Source organism: Tupaia chinensis, unplaced genomic scaffold, assembly GCF_000334495.1.
Source record: "Tupaia chinensis unplaced genomic scaffold, TupChi_1.0 Scaffold000037_18, whole genome shotgun sequence".
In the NCBI taxonomy this organism is placed as follows: domain Eukaryota; kingdom Metazoa; phylum Chordata; class Mammalia; order Scandentia; family Tupaiidae; genus Tupaia; species Tupaia belangeri.
This window is the reverse complement of record NW_006159476.1, coordinates 821,530-840,796: the sequence shown is the minus strand read 5'-3', so window position 1 is coordinate 840,796 and position 19,267 is coordinate 821,530. Positions and strand designations below refer to the sequence as shown.

General features: G+C 44.8%; 1 protein-coding gene across 4 annotated transcripts in view; it reads right to left on the bottom strand.

Annotated features, from left to right (window-relative positions):
* Positions 1-4: 4 nt before the first annotated feature.
* The window catches only part of QSER1 (glutamine and serine rich 1), a 40,674-nt gene continuing 21,411 nt past the window's right edge, over positions 5-19,267 (bottom strand). For 2 of the 4 annotated variants that reach the window (XM_006140443.3, XM_006140445.3), the window contains 10 exons: positions 17,365-17,684; positions 15,322-15,438; positions 14,191-14,324; positions 12,604-12,821; positions 8,941-9,048; positions 8,258-8,395; positions 6,829-6,926; positions 4,878-5,030; positions 3,125-3,220; positions 5-1,679 (listed from right to left, as the gene is read on the bottom strand). In XM_006140443.3, the coding sequence (XP_006140505.1) occupies positions 1,539-1,679; positions 3,125-3,220; positions 4,878-5,030; positions 6,829-6,926; positions 8,258-8,395; positions 8,941-9,048; positions 12,604-12,821; positions 14,191-14,324; positions 15,322-15,438; positions 17,365-17,684 (1,523 nt within the window). In that variant the 3' untranslated portion in view covers positions 5-1,538. The remainder of the gene's footprint in view (positions 1,680-3,124; positions 3,221-4,877; positions 5,031-6,828; positions 6,927-8,257; positions 8,396-8,940; positions 9,049-12,603; positions 12,822-14,190; positions 14,325-15,321; positions 15,439-17,364; positions 17,685-19,267) is intronic. The other 2 variants (XM_027771871.1, XM_006140444.3) reach the window with 2 other exon arrangements.

Here is a 19,267-nt window from a genome sequence, read left to right as displayed (position 1 = left end):
GATACTTGTTTTTTTCACCCAGTGCTACAAGGCTTTATTCTCAAATCCAGTCACATGTTACCTCTGATTCTCTGCCAGTTTACTGAGGTTTTAGTACAGAAATAGAAGAAGTTGGCCTTGTTAACATAGAATCTAGACGACGGGATGGCGCTGTCCACACACGCGTGGATCTGGGCCTGAGCAGTGACCTGCTCTGACGGGGCTTAAGGCACTACGTGGTGGGAAAATCGGCCAAAGCACGATGATTAACATCTTTGAATCCTACAAAAGGAGCGAGTTTAGAACGACACTAGTCTTTTTCTCGAACAAATAAGGCATCCTGTTGGCAAACACAAATAACCACCAGGTCACGTTAACCTAATACATTCGCTGTCTCGCTAAGCTACTTGCGACGCCGGTCCCCACCTGGGAGCGAGCTACGGCGGCGTGTGAAGCATGGGAAGGCACCAACAGCAGAGCGCCGCCACTTCCAGTCCCAGGACAGGCCTGTGCCTGACACTGCTCAGAGTCTAATTGCCAGTGTAGTTGTCAAAGCGTATAATGGAGTTAGATTTTTACTTCGAAAGTCAGTTCATCAAGTGCTAGTTTAGTAGGAAATTACTTTTCTCCCTTAGAAAGTCAAGCAGTGTCTAACACAAGCCCACTCCCGAAGATCCGCTAACTCTCGTACTGGAGGGTACCCTAGATAACACTGGAGCAATTCTGTAGAACACAAACATTACCTTGAGACAGGATTCATAATCGAAAGTCAACACGTAACTAAATAAGATTTACTGAAAATAATGAGAACTGTAGTACAGGTGTATCAAACATAATTGTAACCACAACATTTTCCTTGTGAAAAATAACAACTATTAGCGAATGAAATGTACAATGGAAATTTTCCAAAGGGAAAAACACAGAATAAACAAAAATACTTTTCTTCGGGATAGGGAAAAATAGTTGTCACTGTTTTTCACCACGATATAATTTGACACAAAAAGCAGTCAAAGAATTGCACCGAGTCCATGTCCAGCTTCCTGGACATGTTAGGGGTAAGTTGAGTCCGCAAAGCAGAGTGCAGTTTCTGCATTTTACTTCCCGTTGCTCATTTCCTCACACAGACCTGTTCGTGTAACGTACGACACTTGGGGTCTGTGGCCAAGGTGAACACAAGCACTGCCACTGCACTCTCATCCTGGTGTTTAGCCAGAGTCCAAAAAATCTTCAAGTTACTGAAGTATTATTTCTCTAGCAATAAAGAAAAATGATATTTAGTGCATGCTTCATCGTTTGTCAAAAAACTTTCTGAAAATTACTCAGTTACCTAATGGTTTACAAAATAGAAAAATCATTCATTAGGATAAAAACGTGGTGGGATCTATCCAGGTCCACCCCACAGGACTGACTCGGGCGGCACTGCTGTCCCTCGGCAGAGGCCCTGAGAAGTTTCCTGACGGGGTGGGTGCTGGGGGAGGCCCCTGCAGACACAGATCCTCTCTGGCCACCCCTCCGCCTTCCCATAGTGCGATAAACAAGATGGGGCTTCCGTGGGAGTGTTAGGAGCATTTCTGCTGCACGTGATTTAGAAGTTCTCCGAATTTCTCAAATAGGTCTTCTACCCATTTGACATTTTTCATACAAAGTTGAACAATTTCTTCCTGTCCTAAATCTTCATTTTTTTTCTGCACAGAAGAAATCTAAAAATAAAGAAAATTACTACATTAGTTTACATGGGTATCACTTTATATTTAAGCTCTTGAAAAGGTTATTCTTCCTACATTGTGAATGAAAAGAGGATTTTTATTTATTTATTTATTGAAGAGGTTTTTGCTATAGGGTGCGCACTCACCAGAGAGACAGAGACTGAAAGCAAGAAATCACCCCCTAGGGGGGATGGCCACACCGCAATCCCTTCTCATGTGCCCAGTGTGAGTTTACACCACCGGGTTCGGGAATGGAGCCGAGAGTCCAGCAACGTAGCCATTACACCAACTGCTGGTACCTAATTTTTTTTAAAGATTTTGCCACAGGGTGCGTGTGCTCGCCAGAGAGAAAAGACAGAAAGTGAGAAATCATCCCCCAGGGTAGATGACCATACTACAACCCCTTCTCCTTCATTCTCTGGGGATTTTGGACATGCACGCACAAGTGCCTGGTGAGAGCTTAAAGCTGTCAGGTGCAGGACTCGAACCACAATTGGCAATGTGGGAGTCCAGCACCTTAACCACTATACTACCTCCTAACCCCAAAAAAGGACTTACTAATTCACAGACATATACTGCTTACTTTTTCTCCCTTAATGCTATCCATGGAAAATAGTTATTTCAGATAAATCTGGGTTAGGTCTAATCCTACCTTCTTTGGCTCAATGTGGGGCAGAGAGGAAGGCTAGAAGAAGCACCTCTAGCATGCTCAAGGCCTTCCAGTTCCGATAAAAACCCAGTAGTGAGCTGTGGGGTCAGCTCTGCACGTTAGAATGCTGGGACAGTGGTCGATGCACTCTGGTTTGCTAGATGGAGGTTAGCTTTGAACATTTTTCCATACTAGACAGTCATCTGACACGTCAGGGACAGGCTTGGGTCAGATTAACCCTCCTTAATTAAACTGATGGCGCTGGGTGAAGCAGGCAAAAGTTCTTGCATAGCCGTTAGCTGCCGACAGAAATGAACCCTTGTCTCACATCCTCAGGTGGGACTGCTACCAGACACCACTTCTGAACAACTTTAACTGATGCTTAGAAGGTACGATTAAATTTTAACTTTCATCTTTTTTCCACGCCACAGAACAAAACCCCATTTTCCTGCCATTAGGTGGGATAAGGCCACCCTAGTGAGACAAAAGATGGTACCACAGCAGGACCTAGCACGGGTTACAGCGGGGTCCTGACAGTGACACACAGCAGGTACTGGGCTACAGGGAGTGCGCCACCAGCCCCAGGATGTCCCAGGAGCACTCTGGGGCCAGGCTGGTCTGAGCCCAGGATGGCAGAGGCTTGGACAACCGTCCAGGCGGCTCTCATTTAAGGGGAGAGGAGACACAGGCACACACACGTTTAACAACCATGACAAACACACCGCAGCTACCGCCTCCTTACAATTCAGAAAAATTGACATTTGAAAAAAAAAGAAAGACAAGTAATTACCTCATCCTTACATATCAGATATACATGGTATTTATAATGATGGAGTGAATGATACAAAGAATACAACTGTATTTTCTCTGGATCGACAGCAAACTCCTATAAAGAGAAAAAAGTTTATAGATATATTTCATAGAGCATCTAAGAACACTTTTTGCAAAATACAAGATCGAAGTCTTGACGACAATCTTGAAAATGAGTTAGATGGCCAGGCATTAGGTTATATTAATGTGGACAGACTTATTAGAAATAACGGAAATTGTATCTTTAAGTTAACTTTCTTTGAATATAAATATGTACTATTTGAAAAAATGTAAAATTAAAGAAAATTTAAATAATATTCACATAGGACAACTTATAAAGTAAAAGTTTCCTCCAACCTCTCACTTCAGAGATAAATTCTGCTAATACCAAGAGTGTTACACACTTTCATTTTCCCGAGGTGTGGCACACGGATTATCAACACCGACTGTGTGACGGAGGGAAGGGAATGAGGCATACATTCTGTCCTGGACCGCTCCTTCACACTGACAGAATAAATCTCCACTCTTCTTCCTGGGAAGCACATAGTACCACACTGTCTGCTGGCTCTTCATCCAGTCCAAGATGGTGGAACTGGACCACTTTACAGGTAATTACACGGGGCAAAGTCATGCATTTTTCTCACACAGGAATGTGTTTCTGTAGAGCATGTGTTTCTGTGGTGTATGTGGAGGAAGCCTGGCAGTGTCTCACTGTGTCGCGATCTTCTTGTCTCAGCCTCCCCAGTTACAGGTGCACGCCACCACTCTTGGCTTGCGGGACCTCTATACAGAGTGGGTGTCCTGCCAAACTATGAGGAAACAGCTCACACTGTGCTGGGAGATGACCCAGCTCCAATGTTAATCCCTGCAGATACGAAATCAGTATTAAATCTTTCAGGGGATGTGTGTACTCACTGATCTGTAGGCACGTGGACCCAATGACACAGAAAGGCTAGCACCAACCATGCATGCTAGTTAGCCTGACTTAGCCATTCCACAATGTGTATATATTTTTAAACAGGTCTCAGGAAAAACATTCGCTTAATCTGTCAATTAAAGCAAACATACAAACACAGTGTGGGGTGACTCCTTTCTCATCAGCTTATTTAAATGTTTCTGAGGCCCAGCTACAGTGGCTGAGGTGGCAGGGGGTACCACTTCACTACCAGAGCCACACGGAAAGGCCTGGGGTTTTGGTTCTGGGTCAGCAGAGCACTCTGGACACCATCCTGGCTGGGTAGAAGCCAGGGAGGATGGTAACATGGCTACATTTATTGGAGGTCTGCCTGTCTACATGAAGGAACCTAAAAGTCTGGGCGACCCTGTAGGGCAGCAGGTAAGTGCCAAAGCTGGATTCCACATGGCTGAAGGTCGTTCAAGGACTGCCCCACCTGGGGACGAAGAACACCCCAGGCGTATGTGCACACATGCCCCAAATCCTGAGGAGATGGAGAATGGAGGAGAAAAGGACTGTGGTGTGAACACGTCCCACTAAGGGGGTGCTTTCTATTTCTCTGGAGAGGTCACGCACCCTCTGGTTAAAAACAAAATGTGAGCACTTGTTATGTACAAAACACTGTGCTAGGAATGCAAGGAAACCAACACTGAGTGCTTGCTCCTTGGGCCAGAGCTGCTATCCCTGCCTGAAGCAACCGAGGAAAACCCTCCGCCCGTCCTGTGGGCTGCACGGAGGCTGCAGCTCATGGAAAGCATGGTCACCCACCAAAACTTACATGAACAGACTTGGCGGTGGTCTTAGAAGTCCGCAGTGTTTTCTTGTTATATGCTTTGCCATTCATTTTGATTTTAGAAACAGCAGATCCTCCACTTTTTGCTTTAGAGTCTCGAGTAATTATTGTTAGTTCAGGAAAACTTTCCAAAGCATTCTTTAAAACAACAAAGCAAAGTAATTGGCATGAGAAGGAAATGAAGCTCAACTACTAGCAATTCAAAAATTTTTAAAAAATAATTATTTTATATTATTTATTCATTCATTTATTTTGACCAGAGAGAGACACACAGAGAGAGAGGGAGAAAGTGAGAAAGCAAGCCACCAGGTCCAGGACTCGAATCATGGTCAGCCATGTGGGAGTGTCCAGCACCATAACTACCACGCCACCTGCTGGTCCCACTAGCAATTCAAAATTTAAACATGGACACACACGTGGGAGGGCACTGCTGGGATGTCACTACACGTGCACACGCATACACAAACACGAGTGCGGGCAGACGTGGTCGCCAGCTCACGCCCTGTGCCATCAGACGTCACCCAGTCATGGCCCTAGTTCCCCACCTCTTGAATCTGGACCAAGTTTAACACCCATGTGCATAAGCACCACAACCCAGGAGGGACCCTGCACCAGGCAGAGAAGAAGGGTGTACGCAAGTGTGTCAAAAGCTCGACCACGGGGAACCAGCAGTTAGCGTAATGGCTATGTCGCTGGATTCCCACGTAGTCAACCGCGGTTCGTGTCCCGGACCTGGTGGCTTAAAAACCCCACAACTGGCGCGTGTGCGTGCGTGCCCAAGATCCCGAGAGGAGAATGGAGAGGGGATTGCGGCGTGACCATCCCCCCTAGGGGGTGATTTCTCGCTTTCTGTCTCTATGTCTCTCTCTGTCTGTCTGGCGAGTGCACGTGCCCTACAGTGAAAATCTCTCTCAAAAAAAAAAAAAAAAAAAAAGCTCGACCACGTCCATGGCTGCTCACATCCTGGACCGTGGCCAGGCCCTGACATGAAGAAGCACCAGGTCTCGGTGGAGAGTATGAGCATTGTACGCCTTTTGGCTTCACTACTTATTTATTTATTTGGCTTCTTTTGACTCAAAAAGCACTTGTGAGATGAGATCGTAAAATGGAGTTTGGGGGACCAGCAGTTGGCATAATGGCTATGTCACTGGACTCGCTGGACCCATGTAGTTGACCACCGTTTGAGTCTCAGACCTGATGGCTTAAACTCATTTAATAAGTTCCACTGTTTTATCAACACTTAGAACCTTCAAGGCCTTTCTCCTTCAAATTCAGACAGTTTAAAAGTACCTTATCCGAGACCTCCGCAGTTGTATTTGAACCAGAACTTTTAGACAGGTCTCTGCGGAGTTGAGAGCCTCTTGCTTGGGGCGCCCCTGCAGGATGGCAGGCACGTGTTGCCACACCAGCGCTTTCAGGCAGGTCTCGCAAAGTGGCTCAGGCTGGTCTCGAGTTTGCAGTCCCCCTGCCTAAGCCACCCATGTCACTGGGATTTTAGGCACACACCATACCAGCCCTTAGGTGAAACTGGCATTGAACCTGGGCCCCTGCCTGTGGACCTGTGTCACAGCAGGGCACGCCATGGTGGTGGGTCAAATAGTACATTTTTGAAACACAGGAGACAGAAGAGAGAAAGTGAGAAAGCATCCCCATGGGGGACAATAACACCCAATTCCTTTTCACTTCTCCTTTTGGGATCTCTGGGGCTTGCGTGCATGTGTATGCACATGCTAGCATGTTTCAAGCAGTCGGGTCTGGGACTCCGAACAGTGCAGTGGCCATGTAGGACCCTGCCACCTTAACCAGCCTGCCACAGCTGGCACTGAACATGGTCATCTACAGGCAGAACTTTAGGGAATAACTTTCACATACTTTCCCTCCTATTATTAAAAAGTATGACGCTATGAGTTTCACAAATTTTCTCAAAAGCAAATACCTTGAACGATTGATCCAGGTGAAGATTCAGAAGGAGTCTCTTCCGGGTATCATTTAGCATGCCATCAATTTTTTTCATATGAGGTAAAAGCAGCTCATCTGAAACAACATTATACTTTATTTTAATTGATAAGTTATGGACATAATTTTATCAAAACATTTATGTATTAAAAGACATGCATGTACTGGCTTATGAAAAATACTGCCAGCAAGAAACCGGCCGTGATGCGCTCTGAACAGGCTAGCTTGAAAAGCAGGTTATGACACAGAGTGAGAAAGAGGTAGCCCAGCGCCATGCGGTACGTGCTCTGCCCTGCTGTAAACAGTCTTGGGTGGTAGGGGCCAAATGCTGGCACATTGGTAGCAACCAGTCCATGTGGAAAGGTCTCAGATTCTTGGCCGTTCCCCGCACACCCAGCACACAGGCCCACGGGCCAGGCTGGATGGGGCTGGGGGTGGATCATGGCACGAGGGCCCTGTCTAGGTGCCTCCCTCTCCTTCTCCTCTCTTATGGAAGAAATAAGTAACAACCACAGTAATGACAGAGCTGGCCTCCAAGCTAGTGATGAAGAGAGTCAGATCCTCTATGGCCGTGGTTCAAGTCCTGGCCTGGAGGTTTGGGAAGCATGCTGGGTATGGAGCATGGCACCCTAAATCCCACAGCACGGAACAACAGAGGAGAAGGGACTCACTGAGGATACAAATACACAAACTTAACCTTTAACAATTATTATCCACTTCATTTTTCCAATCGTTAGAAAAGGGGATATCCTGACATACAGACCTTCCATGTAGTACATACACTTAGCGACACACTATGAGGATGGCATACTTATAGAACTATCAATTTAAAAAGCTGGTTGGGGTGCTGGACTCCCACATGGACGACCATGGTTTGAGTCTAAGACCTGGTGGCTTGCTTTCTCACTCCCTTCATCCCATATATCTCTGATCAAAACTGGACAATACTATATAATAAAGTTAAGTAAAAACAATTTTTTTAAAAAAGCATGCTGTGTCATAGTTACGTAATTTGTATTTGTATTTATTTCTCTCATGAGAAAGCAATAAAAATACATTAAATACAAAGTTGTTGAAACATTCAGATAATGCATAAAAAGATATGACCATTTCACAGAGCTAAGAACTTGGACATCTGGGGGCCAGGAGGTGGCATGGTTGAGGCCCTGACTCCTACATGGCTGACTGCAGTTTGGGGCCTGGATCTGGTGGCTTGCTTTCCTACTCTCCTTCTCTTGTTCTTTCTGTCTCTCTCTGGTAAGCGCACGTGCCCTATGGCAAATTAAACAATAATAAATAAATAAATAAATGATTCTAAAAAATAGAATGATCCTGCACATTTGGCTGACGCTCCGTGGGCATGAACTACATGGAGCACGCGTAACAGCGGCCATGGCGGGATGGTATACCATTGCTCTTCTCCAGGGCCTGCATCGTGTCGGGGTCCAGGGCGATGCTCACAAGCAGCTCCATGTAGCTCCTGAAGGTCTCCTTCATCGCCCTCGTGTTCAGAAAGCGAGTGACAAAGGGAGCCGGGGGATCGAATTCTGGAAGGAAGAAAAGATGGAACATGACATTCTCCTCCCTAAACCTGGGAAACACTTCTTCCCCTTACAAGAGCCAGTAAGCAGGTGACAGTTTGTACAAGTCAAACTCAAGGCTTTCTCAGTCCTGCCCTCTACAAACAGCCTGTGTGAGAATCCTCAGGGCTGATTGGTGCATCAACACGGGAGAGCTTTCAAACGTGCACGACAGCGGGCTGCTGCAAGAATGACGACGGGACTGCAGCAGCGGTCGCCCCAGGCAGGCGGTAGTGGGCTGGGCAGCTGGGCAGCGGGGGGGGGGGGGGGAGGCTTAAACATCACACTTATATAAGAGCTGCCTGGGTGATGCTGAAGCTGCACCCAGCCCAGCACCTGGGAGCGCAGGTCGGCTAGGGACCTTGTTCTTGTCCTGGTCCCGCCACAGGTGTCTGCGCTAGGTCAGCCTCTCTAGCCCTGAGGGTCTCTCCGTGCACAGGCATGAGATGGACACTGCAGGGGTTAATACAGGCAGCTCTCCACGTGGCCTCCTGGGGCCGGCAGGGGCATACCGGCTGAGGTGCAGGATTCCATGTGGCCTCCGCAGTTCAAGTTCTGGACCTGGTGGCTGGCTCTCTCTCTTGCTCGCTCTCTGTCGCCCTCTGGTGAGCACACAGGCCCTACAGCAAATTAAAAAATAATTGTGATAATAAAGAATAAAATTAAATTCTTGTAAAAAGTTAACTTTTTAAAATTTCTTAATTTATTATAAAATTTGTGTCTAGGACGTGTTCAAAACATTAAAAAATGTCTAATAATGGAAGAAATGTCATTCGAATTCAGTGATAAGAATTAAACCATGAGGAGGTGGCAGGGGGCGTGAGTTTAAGACACTGGGCTCTCCCACATGCCTGACTATGGCTGGAGTCTTGGGCTTGGCAACTTGCTTTCTTACCCCGCCCCCCTGTCTCTTGCTAGTCAAATTAAAAAATAATAAAATTAAATAATTCTTTTTTTTAAAGAATTATTTAACTTTATTTACTTATTTAAATTTGACCGGGGGGAGGGGGAGAAAAGAGAGAGAAAGCCTCCAGGTCCAGGACTCGAACCATAGCCATGTGGGAGTTCAGTGCCATTCACTACCACACCACCTTTTCTTCCTTCCTGACCTCTCTTGAAATGGAAATAATTTGGGAGTATTCTTATTGTGGCAGAGAAGTAATTTGCATAAGTTCAATAGTGCTTGTTGCATTGAACCAGAAATAGGAAATACTCATCATTGGATAGGGAATGTCATACCTGAAGATTAATCAGAAAACTATGGAACTAAGGTGGGTCTCAAGTAAGCCAACAGAAGCTCTTAGAAAGATGGCCTGGCACCATAAGTAGTTTTGCCTGGCAAAGGATTAGAAAAGATAATATGAAATAATTTATAACATAAAAGAAACTGGACTTTTCCAGCCCAGCATTGTAATCAGTAGAGATTACAAAAGAGCAACCACACCAGAGGATTATTTTGAGAAAGACTTTGAAGGAAGAAAAAGAGACTGATCTTTGCTCAAAGCAGATGGTCTATCACAGAATACTTGGTAGGCAGGGCTGAATTGAGAAGGTTTATGTGTGACTAGTGTGCTAGGCATTTGCTTTTCAATGATTTGAATAGTTGACATATAAATATTTTCTCAAAAATATTTAAAACCATACTGTCTCTGTTGAGTCACAAAATCATAAAAAATATTTTGAACACTATCTTTAAAATTCAGTATTCTGAAAATTTGAAAGTTGTTTATTAACTGTCAAGAACTATGGATTATGAACAAAATTTTTTTTATATGTAAAGTAAATGTTTGTGGGAAAATGTAGAAATAAATAAATGGAAAAAAGGAAAAAAAAAAAAAAGAAAACCATGCATGAATGAGGAGACATTCAAGACAAATGGATAGATGTTTAATGTGAACAGAGCACAGAAATTTAAGGAACAATCACTTGTCAAGTTTTTGGTATCAAACAAAAGTATCTGTAATTGGGTGGACCCTGTGAGTTAGTATTTAAGGGAGCTGGACCCCACATGGCCAATAGCATGGTTTGAGCCCTGGACCTGGCAGCTTGAAAAACATACCAGGTATGTGTGTGCACATGCTCCGAATCCCAGCAGGACGGAGAAATGCAGGAGAGGGACTGCTAGACAATAAATCTGTTTAGTGCCAAGTCTTGCCTCCCTGGCACATTTAAAATGCTTAACTACTAGTGACACCTAGTGGCCACTTGAATCACCAACCCCAATGGAAGAACACTTCATCCTCACCATCACTTGAGAAGACTCATCTGAGCAGAAGGGAGGAGTGCTAACTTTGACCACTCTGTAAAACGCCTTCCATGTATACTCAAAGCACTGAAGTTCCCCATACATTGTGACTACATCTAAACCACCACTCACAAAGAGTTTTTGAAAATAGTACGCTTAAATTTTGGAACTGAAAATTTTTTATTCTGACCCTATTTCTGGCCAAATAATCCCTCAGATAATTTCTTAACCAACAATACTTGGGTTGTCAGAAGCCATTTTGGATACCCCTCAACTGTCCCTCAAACAACCTGTCTGGGGGCCAGCAGGTGGCGTGGTGGCTAAGGCACTGGACACTCCCACGTGGCAGACCATGTCAAGTCCAGACCTGGTAGCTTGCTCACTTTCCTCCTCTCTCTGTGTGTGTTTCTCTCTAGTGAAATGAAAATATTAAATAAATTAAAAAAAAAAAAAAACCTGTCTGTTATTTCAGTCCTACAAGATGACATTCTGAATTTCTCAGATCTGTCCCCCTCCTCTCCATCTCTGTTGCCAAGACTCAGGTTTGGGTGCGGTCTACCCCTGAGCCATGTCTTCTAATTCAGACTTGAGCTTCACCATGTCACTCCCCTAGTTAAGTCCCTCCAAAGATCCTCCTTTGCTCACAGGAGCCTAAGTTCTCAGCCTGAGCAGGGTATCTGCAGCCTTCCACTATTCCTTCATCATTTCTGTCATGCTCTAGAAGACAGAGTCAGTACATTTTCTGTAAAGGGCCATAAGGCTTTAAAAATATACATATGTAGTATATATATTATATATACATATAAATAACTGTTTGTTTCCTGAGAGGCAGGGGAGCCTCACGCTCTGGCCTGCCCTGGATCACAGACATGCAGGTGCCCGGATGCTCACGGAAGTCTCCAGACACAAACATGGACCGTCAGCCTTCACAGCGCACTGTGACCCCAGAGCTACTGCTGACTCCCAGTACAGGACTGCAGCTTCTCAGATCCACTACTGTGCAGGAACAGGCTGAAGTGCCCACACTGGACTACCCTGAACGGACCCATCTTGCCTTGTCGCACACACTAAGCAGGGCCAGGCCTGGCTGGTACTTGGGTGACAATTACATAGATGAGTCCGCAGGGCTGTCTTCCAATAAAACTGTTCATGAAAACGGGGTAGGGTCAGAATTGGCCCATAGGCCAGGTCTGCCAACCTCTGCACAGAGGGGGACAGAACTGCCTGGAGTACCCTGCTAAGCCTCGCTGGTAACGGTGCGTGCTGGTGTTCTCGTGTGTGCTACAAAGACCTGTTTTCATTTCTAATTGGTAAATATCAATAGACAGAACCTCGTAAGTGCTGCGTAGGACCTGCGACAGCTTTTAGGAGTGTAGAAGGGACCTGAGGTCAGAATGTTTGCTAAACGCTGATTATTTTGAGTTTTTCATTTTGTAAGAGAGTGAAAGCACAGAAGCATACCTCCCTTACTCATGGGGACACCGTTGCTAATGGCAGATACAGAGCGTATGCACTCTCAGCACACGGTACACATCTACAAGTAGGGTATATTAGATACTTCAATGTGTGGTACTAATTCCAGCTTGAGTTGCTGCTGCCCAGACTGTTTAATTCTTCCTTCGAGCATAAACACAAACTCCGAAATTTCGAACTTGAGGATTCTCAGCAACCCTGTGAGCTAACTCCGGCCCTATCAGGCGAGACCAACAGCACCGCTAGGGCTGGAACTTGAAGGTGCGCTCTGCCTCCCCATCCTACCAGGCTGTGGGTGTGGGTCAGCTGTGTGTCAACCACGAGGTCAAGCAATGTGAGCGCTTTGTATAGAGGTCTAGGAACAGAAGTACCCAAAAGGAAGACAAATCCTCCCCAAGGAAGTAACCATGACTGCCGGCACACAGCTCCTCTCCACAGCTGCTCGTCAGGAACTCACCCTCCTCATCACTACTGCTGGAATGGACCTCGGGCGACGAGTCTGACTGGGAGGAAGAAAACTCCTCTTTCCACTTCTTCCGCTTCTTTGGTGGCGGCTCGGCCCTTACTTTCAGCTGTTTGACTTTGGGCTTTGTGGAAGGGGCTTTCGTGGTTGTAGTTTTTGATGCTGGAGGATCAGAAGCTTTACTGCCGCTACTAGGCTTCGCCTGAACAGGTCTGTAATGTTACAAACAAACTTAATTAACACTGAAATCTTGCCAAGTGAAAATAACCTAGGAAAAACTGAGAGCCACAGGATTAGAAAAGATTAACAGCCCTCACCAAATAAAGCCCGAGTTCTACACAACTCAGTGGAGACTCCTCTGGGACTTCTCTGTGATGCATTCTTCAACCACAAGCATTCATTACTCAGTCATTAAAGGACTATCACGTCAATCTCTTTTCTCTCTTCATTCCTCCTCTTCCTTTATAGACTTATTTTCCCGAGTATGTGGCTGCTTAACACACGATCAGGAGGCTTTAAAAAACCATGCATGGGGACCAGTGGATAGTGTAATAGCTATGTCCCTGGATTCCCACATAGTTGAGTATGTTTTGAGTCCTGGATCTGGAGGCTTAAAACTCACACTGGAGCATGTGCATGCATGCACAAGACCCTGAGAGGAGAATGGAGAAGAAGGGATTGCTGTGTGGCCATCTCCCTTGGGGGTGATTTCTCACTTTCTGTCTCTGTTTCTCCAGGGAAGGCATGTGCCCTATAGCAAAAAAATCTCTCTCTCTCTCTCTAAAAAATAAATAAATAAATAAATAAACAAACCCCACAAAACCACTCATTATAAAGCTTCTGCAGCCACAGCTCACTCTGACCCTCACCAACTCTCACAGGCCCCGGTGGGGCCAGGCTTCAATGCAGAAACCAAATGCACCTGCTCTATAGCCCCAAGACTTCTGCTGGGTCTCGAAATCTGAACAGGCAGAATGCCATGGGAAGTATCTGGCAAGCTGCCCACCAAGTGGGGACCTCACTCAAGCTGGATGTGTGTGACCCAGGACTGAGAACCTCTGGGGTCACACCTGCTTTCCAGCACAGGTCAGCCCTCTTGCAGATTCAAGCTCTGGATAGCCAGCGTTGTCACACGAGTCTGTGATGTTAAGCCCACTGGACATTCATCTAGGGACATACAGGTTCCAGTCTTTTGTCAAAATTATCTCATTTTAGAATCAATACTTTGTTATTATTTTCATTTTATGGAGGACAAAGGGGACTTCAAAAAAATGTTGTCTTCTTAGGGTCTAATTTCTGACTTTAAACTTGGCCCACCATCCCAGGTTGACACCAGAAAGGCTCCAGGAAAGGCAAGTTTGGCAACCCCAACGCTGTGGGTGTGGGGTCCCACTGCTGCAGGTGCAAGCCTCCATGCCCAGCTCACTCTGCATCCTGCTGCTCAGCCTGTAATGCAGGGCAAGGCTGACATCACCCTTGGGCAGTGATGGCACCACCAGGCCTGTGCTGGCTACATGTGTAAGAAGCCTATGCACGCACACATGCACATATTTACAAATTATTACGTAAGGAAACCAGTACCTGATCATTTGTGAAGGTTTATTTCTTGGCTTTTTGGAACACACTCTGACATACTCCTTCTTGTTTGCATTTTCGATGAACTTCACATATATCCTTTTGTATTTACTCTTTGCATCTCCAAAATATCCCAAGTACTAAGGGAAGAGACACTTTGCATTACACAACTGCACAATCTTTTATCTTGTTGGACTGACGAGCACAAAGCTATCCTCAGGTTTCCAACATACAGCCTGGGCAGGCTCATTTAACCTGAACAGAAAGGACTCCAGGCTCACTCCCACTAGGAGCCCACTGAAGGTGTCTCTTTCACAGTTGAGCAGCTACTCTGCCAGCACAGCGGAGCGCTTCTGTCAGTCTTCTAGTAAAGAGGGTACCGAGGTAGAATAATCAACCGAAGGGAGCCTTGAAGGCCACCTGAACTATTCACAAACTGACACTGACTCCTTTCCTTTGTTTAAAAAAAAAGTTAAACCAAAATCATTTAGCTTATACTTGGTATTTAGCCATTGATTTAATTTACATTTACCTTTTCATTCATGACAGAGCATATGTGCACACGAAAGAAAGAGACGGAGATGGGGCAACCTTCCAGGCTCGTTCACACGGGGACCTTCCTATAGTCTTCTAGTCTACCAGGATACTGGGCACGCTTGCACATGCCTGGAGAGCTTTCAGGACAACCAGGCAGTGGACTCAAACCATGGTTGGCCTGTGGCTTCATTTTCACAGTCTACTACATGCCAGGCTGGGTCAGCTTCTACAGTATGCTGTGTAATATCATGTACTTTGTAGTTCAGAATTTATGCTATTTTAAATCGGAAATACTCAATAAAAATATATTTAAATTTAAATCATCCTGCATTTCCTTTAGGATTATTGCCAATAGAAAAGCTGTGTCCACCAGGTGGCGTGGCGGTTAAGGTGCTGGACTCCCATGTGGTCAACTACAATTAGAGTCCTGCCCTGGCAGCTTGCTTTCTCATGTTCATACCCTGTCCCGCATCTCTCTGGTAAGTGCACGTGCCCTTGTAAAATAAAATGTAAAAATATTATACCAATAATGATAAATAAAATTGAATAATTATTTTTAAAAAACAAAGGAAAACTAATGTAAACAAGCCTTTTACTTACACTATTTGTAGCAGCAAATTCTCTTTGACTATCTCTAAGTTCAGGAACAAACTTCTGTAATAAAGCTTTCTGTACTTTCCAAATAGCTGGGGGTTCTCTTCCTGTTTTTAAAGCCTCCTATAACAAATAGAATTAGAGAGCTTACAAAACAGAGCAGCATATTTTAGATTTACGGAATCTGAGGGCTGAAAGGAATCTTTAAGACCTCTCATCAGTTCTCTCTAGTGAACTTCTGTAATCATTTTTACAAGCTCTTGGGCTACTCAGCATCTTTTTAAATTCTTCTGCAAACAGGGAGCTCACTGATACACAAAGCAGTGCTTCACCCTTCTGAATGGCTAAGACCACAGGAGCTTTCTGCTACTGATAATATCATAGTGCTTATGCAATTTTCTAAGAGTACATATATACTTAAAGACTGGAAGCAAACATGCTCAAGTATTAACAGTAGTCAGTTGTAGGAATACAGATTATTTGAATGTTATATTCGTCACTGTACTTTTTAGTGCATTCTTCTCTATCCCAGTTTTAAAAAGGAAAAGAAAAACAAGAAAACAAAACCCAGAAAATATCTTTTTCTTTTAACTCTACTACACAGCATACGGGATCACCAGGCAGAGAGGGAAGGAGGAAGTGAGAGGGGAAAATAAGACAGCACCCTCGAGGGGAAGGACCACATGGCAGGTCCCTCTCCCTCCACTCTTTTTTTTTTTTTTTTTTGAGAGTATAGGGTGCATGCGCTTGCCAGACAGACAGAGACAGAAAGCGAGAAATCACCCCCTAGGGGGGATGGTCATGCCGCAATCCCTTTTCCTCCATTCTCCTCTCGGGATCTTGGGTACACACGTACACACGCCTGGAGTGAGTTTTAAGCCACCAGGTCCGGGACACGAACCGTGGTCGACTACATGGGAGTCCAGCGACATAGCCATTGCGCTAACTGCTGGTTCCCTCCCTCCACTCTTTTGAGACTTTGGTGCGTGCATGCACGCACATGTACCTGGCATGTTTTTCAGGCTGCTGTGCCCAGCACTTGAACCACACAGTCGACCATGTGGGATCCAGACACCTAAGCCATCATGCCACTGGCTACCCCAAATACACTGTCCTTTTTTTTGGAAAGGTTTTTGCTATAGGGTGCATGCACTCACCAGAAAGACAGAGACGGAGAGACAGAAAGTGAGAAATCACCCCCCAGGGGAGATGGCTACGCTGCAATACCTTCTCCTCCATTTTCCTCTCGGGATCTTGGGCACACATGCACACGCGCCTGGTGTGCATTTAAGTTACTGGGTCTGGGACTCATATCATGGTTGACCACATGAGAGTCCAGCGACATAGCCATTACGCCAACTGCTGGTCCCGAGATGGTAACATTCTACTTCTAGTTCTACAATTTGAAATTGTCAAATTGAGTAACATCCTACTTTCACATGATAGTCCTTTTATTTTTCTTTGAACTTTAAAATGATATAAATAGCAATTTTCTCCAAATTCTTAATAAAATCTGATGAGTTGGGAACTCAAAAAAATTAACATTATAAACTATAGTAATTTTAGTACAAAAATGCAACTGATTTACCAGAAATACATAAAACTAAGATAAAGCTAAAATTATTTTCAATGACTTCCTTTTTCAAAATATCTGACAGGGGCCAACAAGTGGTGTGATGGTTGAGGTGGCTGGATCCCCCATGCTTGATGGCCTGGCTTGTGTCTCGGACCCAGAGGCTTGAAAAACATGCAGGGCACCTGTGGGTAGATCCACAATCTCTACAGACCAGAGAAGAAGGGACTGTAGTGTGGCTATCCCTCTGAGAAGTGCATTCTCACTTTCCTTCTGTTTGTCTATGCAAACACAAGTGCTCTATAGTGAAATTAAAAGAAAAAGAAAATCAGATGTCTACTAGTTTGATTTTGTCAAACATGGTTAATGATAAAGCTATAACATCTTGTGATTCAAGCTAGATGCACACCATTGGAGCCATCAGGGAGGCTGACCTGGTGGCCAAGTGTGGCCTCGGGCAGGCGTTCTCACCTCACCTTGAAAGCCTCTATGTCCTCAGTCTTGACCACGAACTCATCGCGCTCTCTGTACTGGCCCTCCCCTCCACTCTCTGCGCTCTCCTCATCGGTGAAGCCTTCTATGGCAACAGAGTCCTGTCCTTCTGCACGCTTGTCTGAAGGAAGATCCTCAAGTTCCATGGACTTTGGGAGTTCTGTGGAATGAGCGCTGTCCAGGGTGCTCCCTGCGCACGGGGAGAGCAGAGGTTCCGGCTGCGCTGCGCTAAGGGTGGTAGAGGCCGCGGTGGCCGGTCCGGCGGGACCAGCTGTCGAGCCAGGAGTTGCCACCTGTGGGGCTTCTGAAATGAAATTAGGCAAATGCACATGAGCAACACGCACACATTTCCTTGTGCAGGGTAAAGCTAAACAGTTTAAAAAGTAAGACTTGCTTACTTTGGCAACGAAATTGGTTGAAACGATCAAAATGGCTGTTAATTTCCAAGGCCCAAAGATGGGAGAAGAGAAGGTGCCTAAGAAGCAGACTGTGATCCCCAGGCGACCTACCTGTACCCCTTCACTCTCCTGCCACAGACCAGATGTTTTTAAAAGAGCAAAGACAGAAAAGTGACAGAAAAAAGGGAAGGGTCAGCTGACCTAAGCTGTGAAAAAAAAGTGACAGAAAAAAGGGAAGGGTCAGCTGACCTAAGCTGTGAAAAAGCTCTGGAAGATAAAAAGCCAATTAGACGTGTGAAAGGAAAATCTCCCCAATACTGTGAGACTGGACAGAAGCTGCCAGAACAAAGAAATAAGTAACAGGCAGGGTGGGAAGGCCGAGGCAGCACCCCAGCGCCCCACGGGAGTTCAGCCCTCTCTGACTGCCCTGGTGTGCGTGTGCACATGCATCTGCGTGTGCTAGTGATCTTGGTTGCCTAGGACTGGCTGGACTGCAGAGGAAGGGGGGGCCTGTCTCTCACTCTCTTTTTATTTCTTTCTTTTTTAGGAACAAAAATAAAAATAAAAACGATTATAGACTATGGAAAAACTATATGTCAAAAAAAAATCAAGAACAGCAAAAGTGAACAAATTCTTAGAAAGATACAAACTATTATATTAAGGACTCAGGAATAAATATAGAATATGAATAACCAGTCTAAAATAAAGATAATTGAAGTAATTTGAAAACACCCCACAAGAAAAAGCACAGGTCCTAGTGCTTTGCTGGTGAATTCTAGCAACAGTTAAAGAACTAAAACCAGTTGTTCATAAATTCCCAAAAACCAGGAGGAAGCACCTAGGATTCATCCTATAAGGCCAGTAATTCAATACCAAAACCAGACAAAAATATCAAATAGCAAACCACAGAGCAGTATCATTTGTGACGGACAAACCTGTGGGCCAGCCCAGAGCACGGCGGTTAAGGGGACTGATTCCCACATGTCAACCACACAGTCTAAGCCCTGGAAAGCAGCTTGAAAAACACACCAAGTATATGTGAAGACATGCCCAAAATGCCAACACAATGGAGAAGGGATTGTGGCATGACCATGCCCCACTGAGGGTGTTTTCTTCCCCCCTCTCTCAAGAGACTGTATGCACCTTTAGGAAAATTTGAAAAACAAAAACAAAAACAAAAAACACAGAAATCAAGGGCAAACTCACCAACATATTAAAAAGAATCATACCATATGACCAACTGGTATTTGTCTTAGGAATGCAAGGTTAGTTTAATATCTGAAAAAATCAATAATATACTATATTAATAAAGAATAAAGCTATAGGCAGGAAGAAATACAAAATATGAATAACCAGTATCAAATAAAGACAATTTAAGTAAGTTAAAAACACCCCACAAAAAAGTAAAATTTAGTAGTAAAATACCATTTTAATACCAATGATGGTCCTATTCAGTAACCTAAACATAGAAGGATTTTTTTTTTTTTTT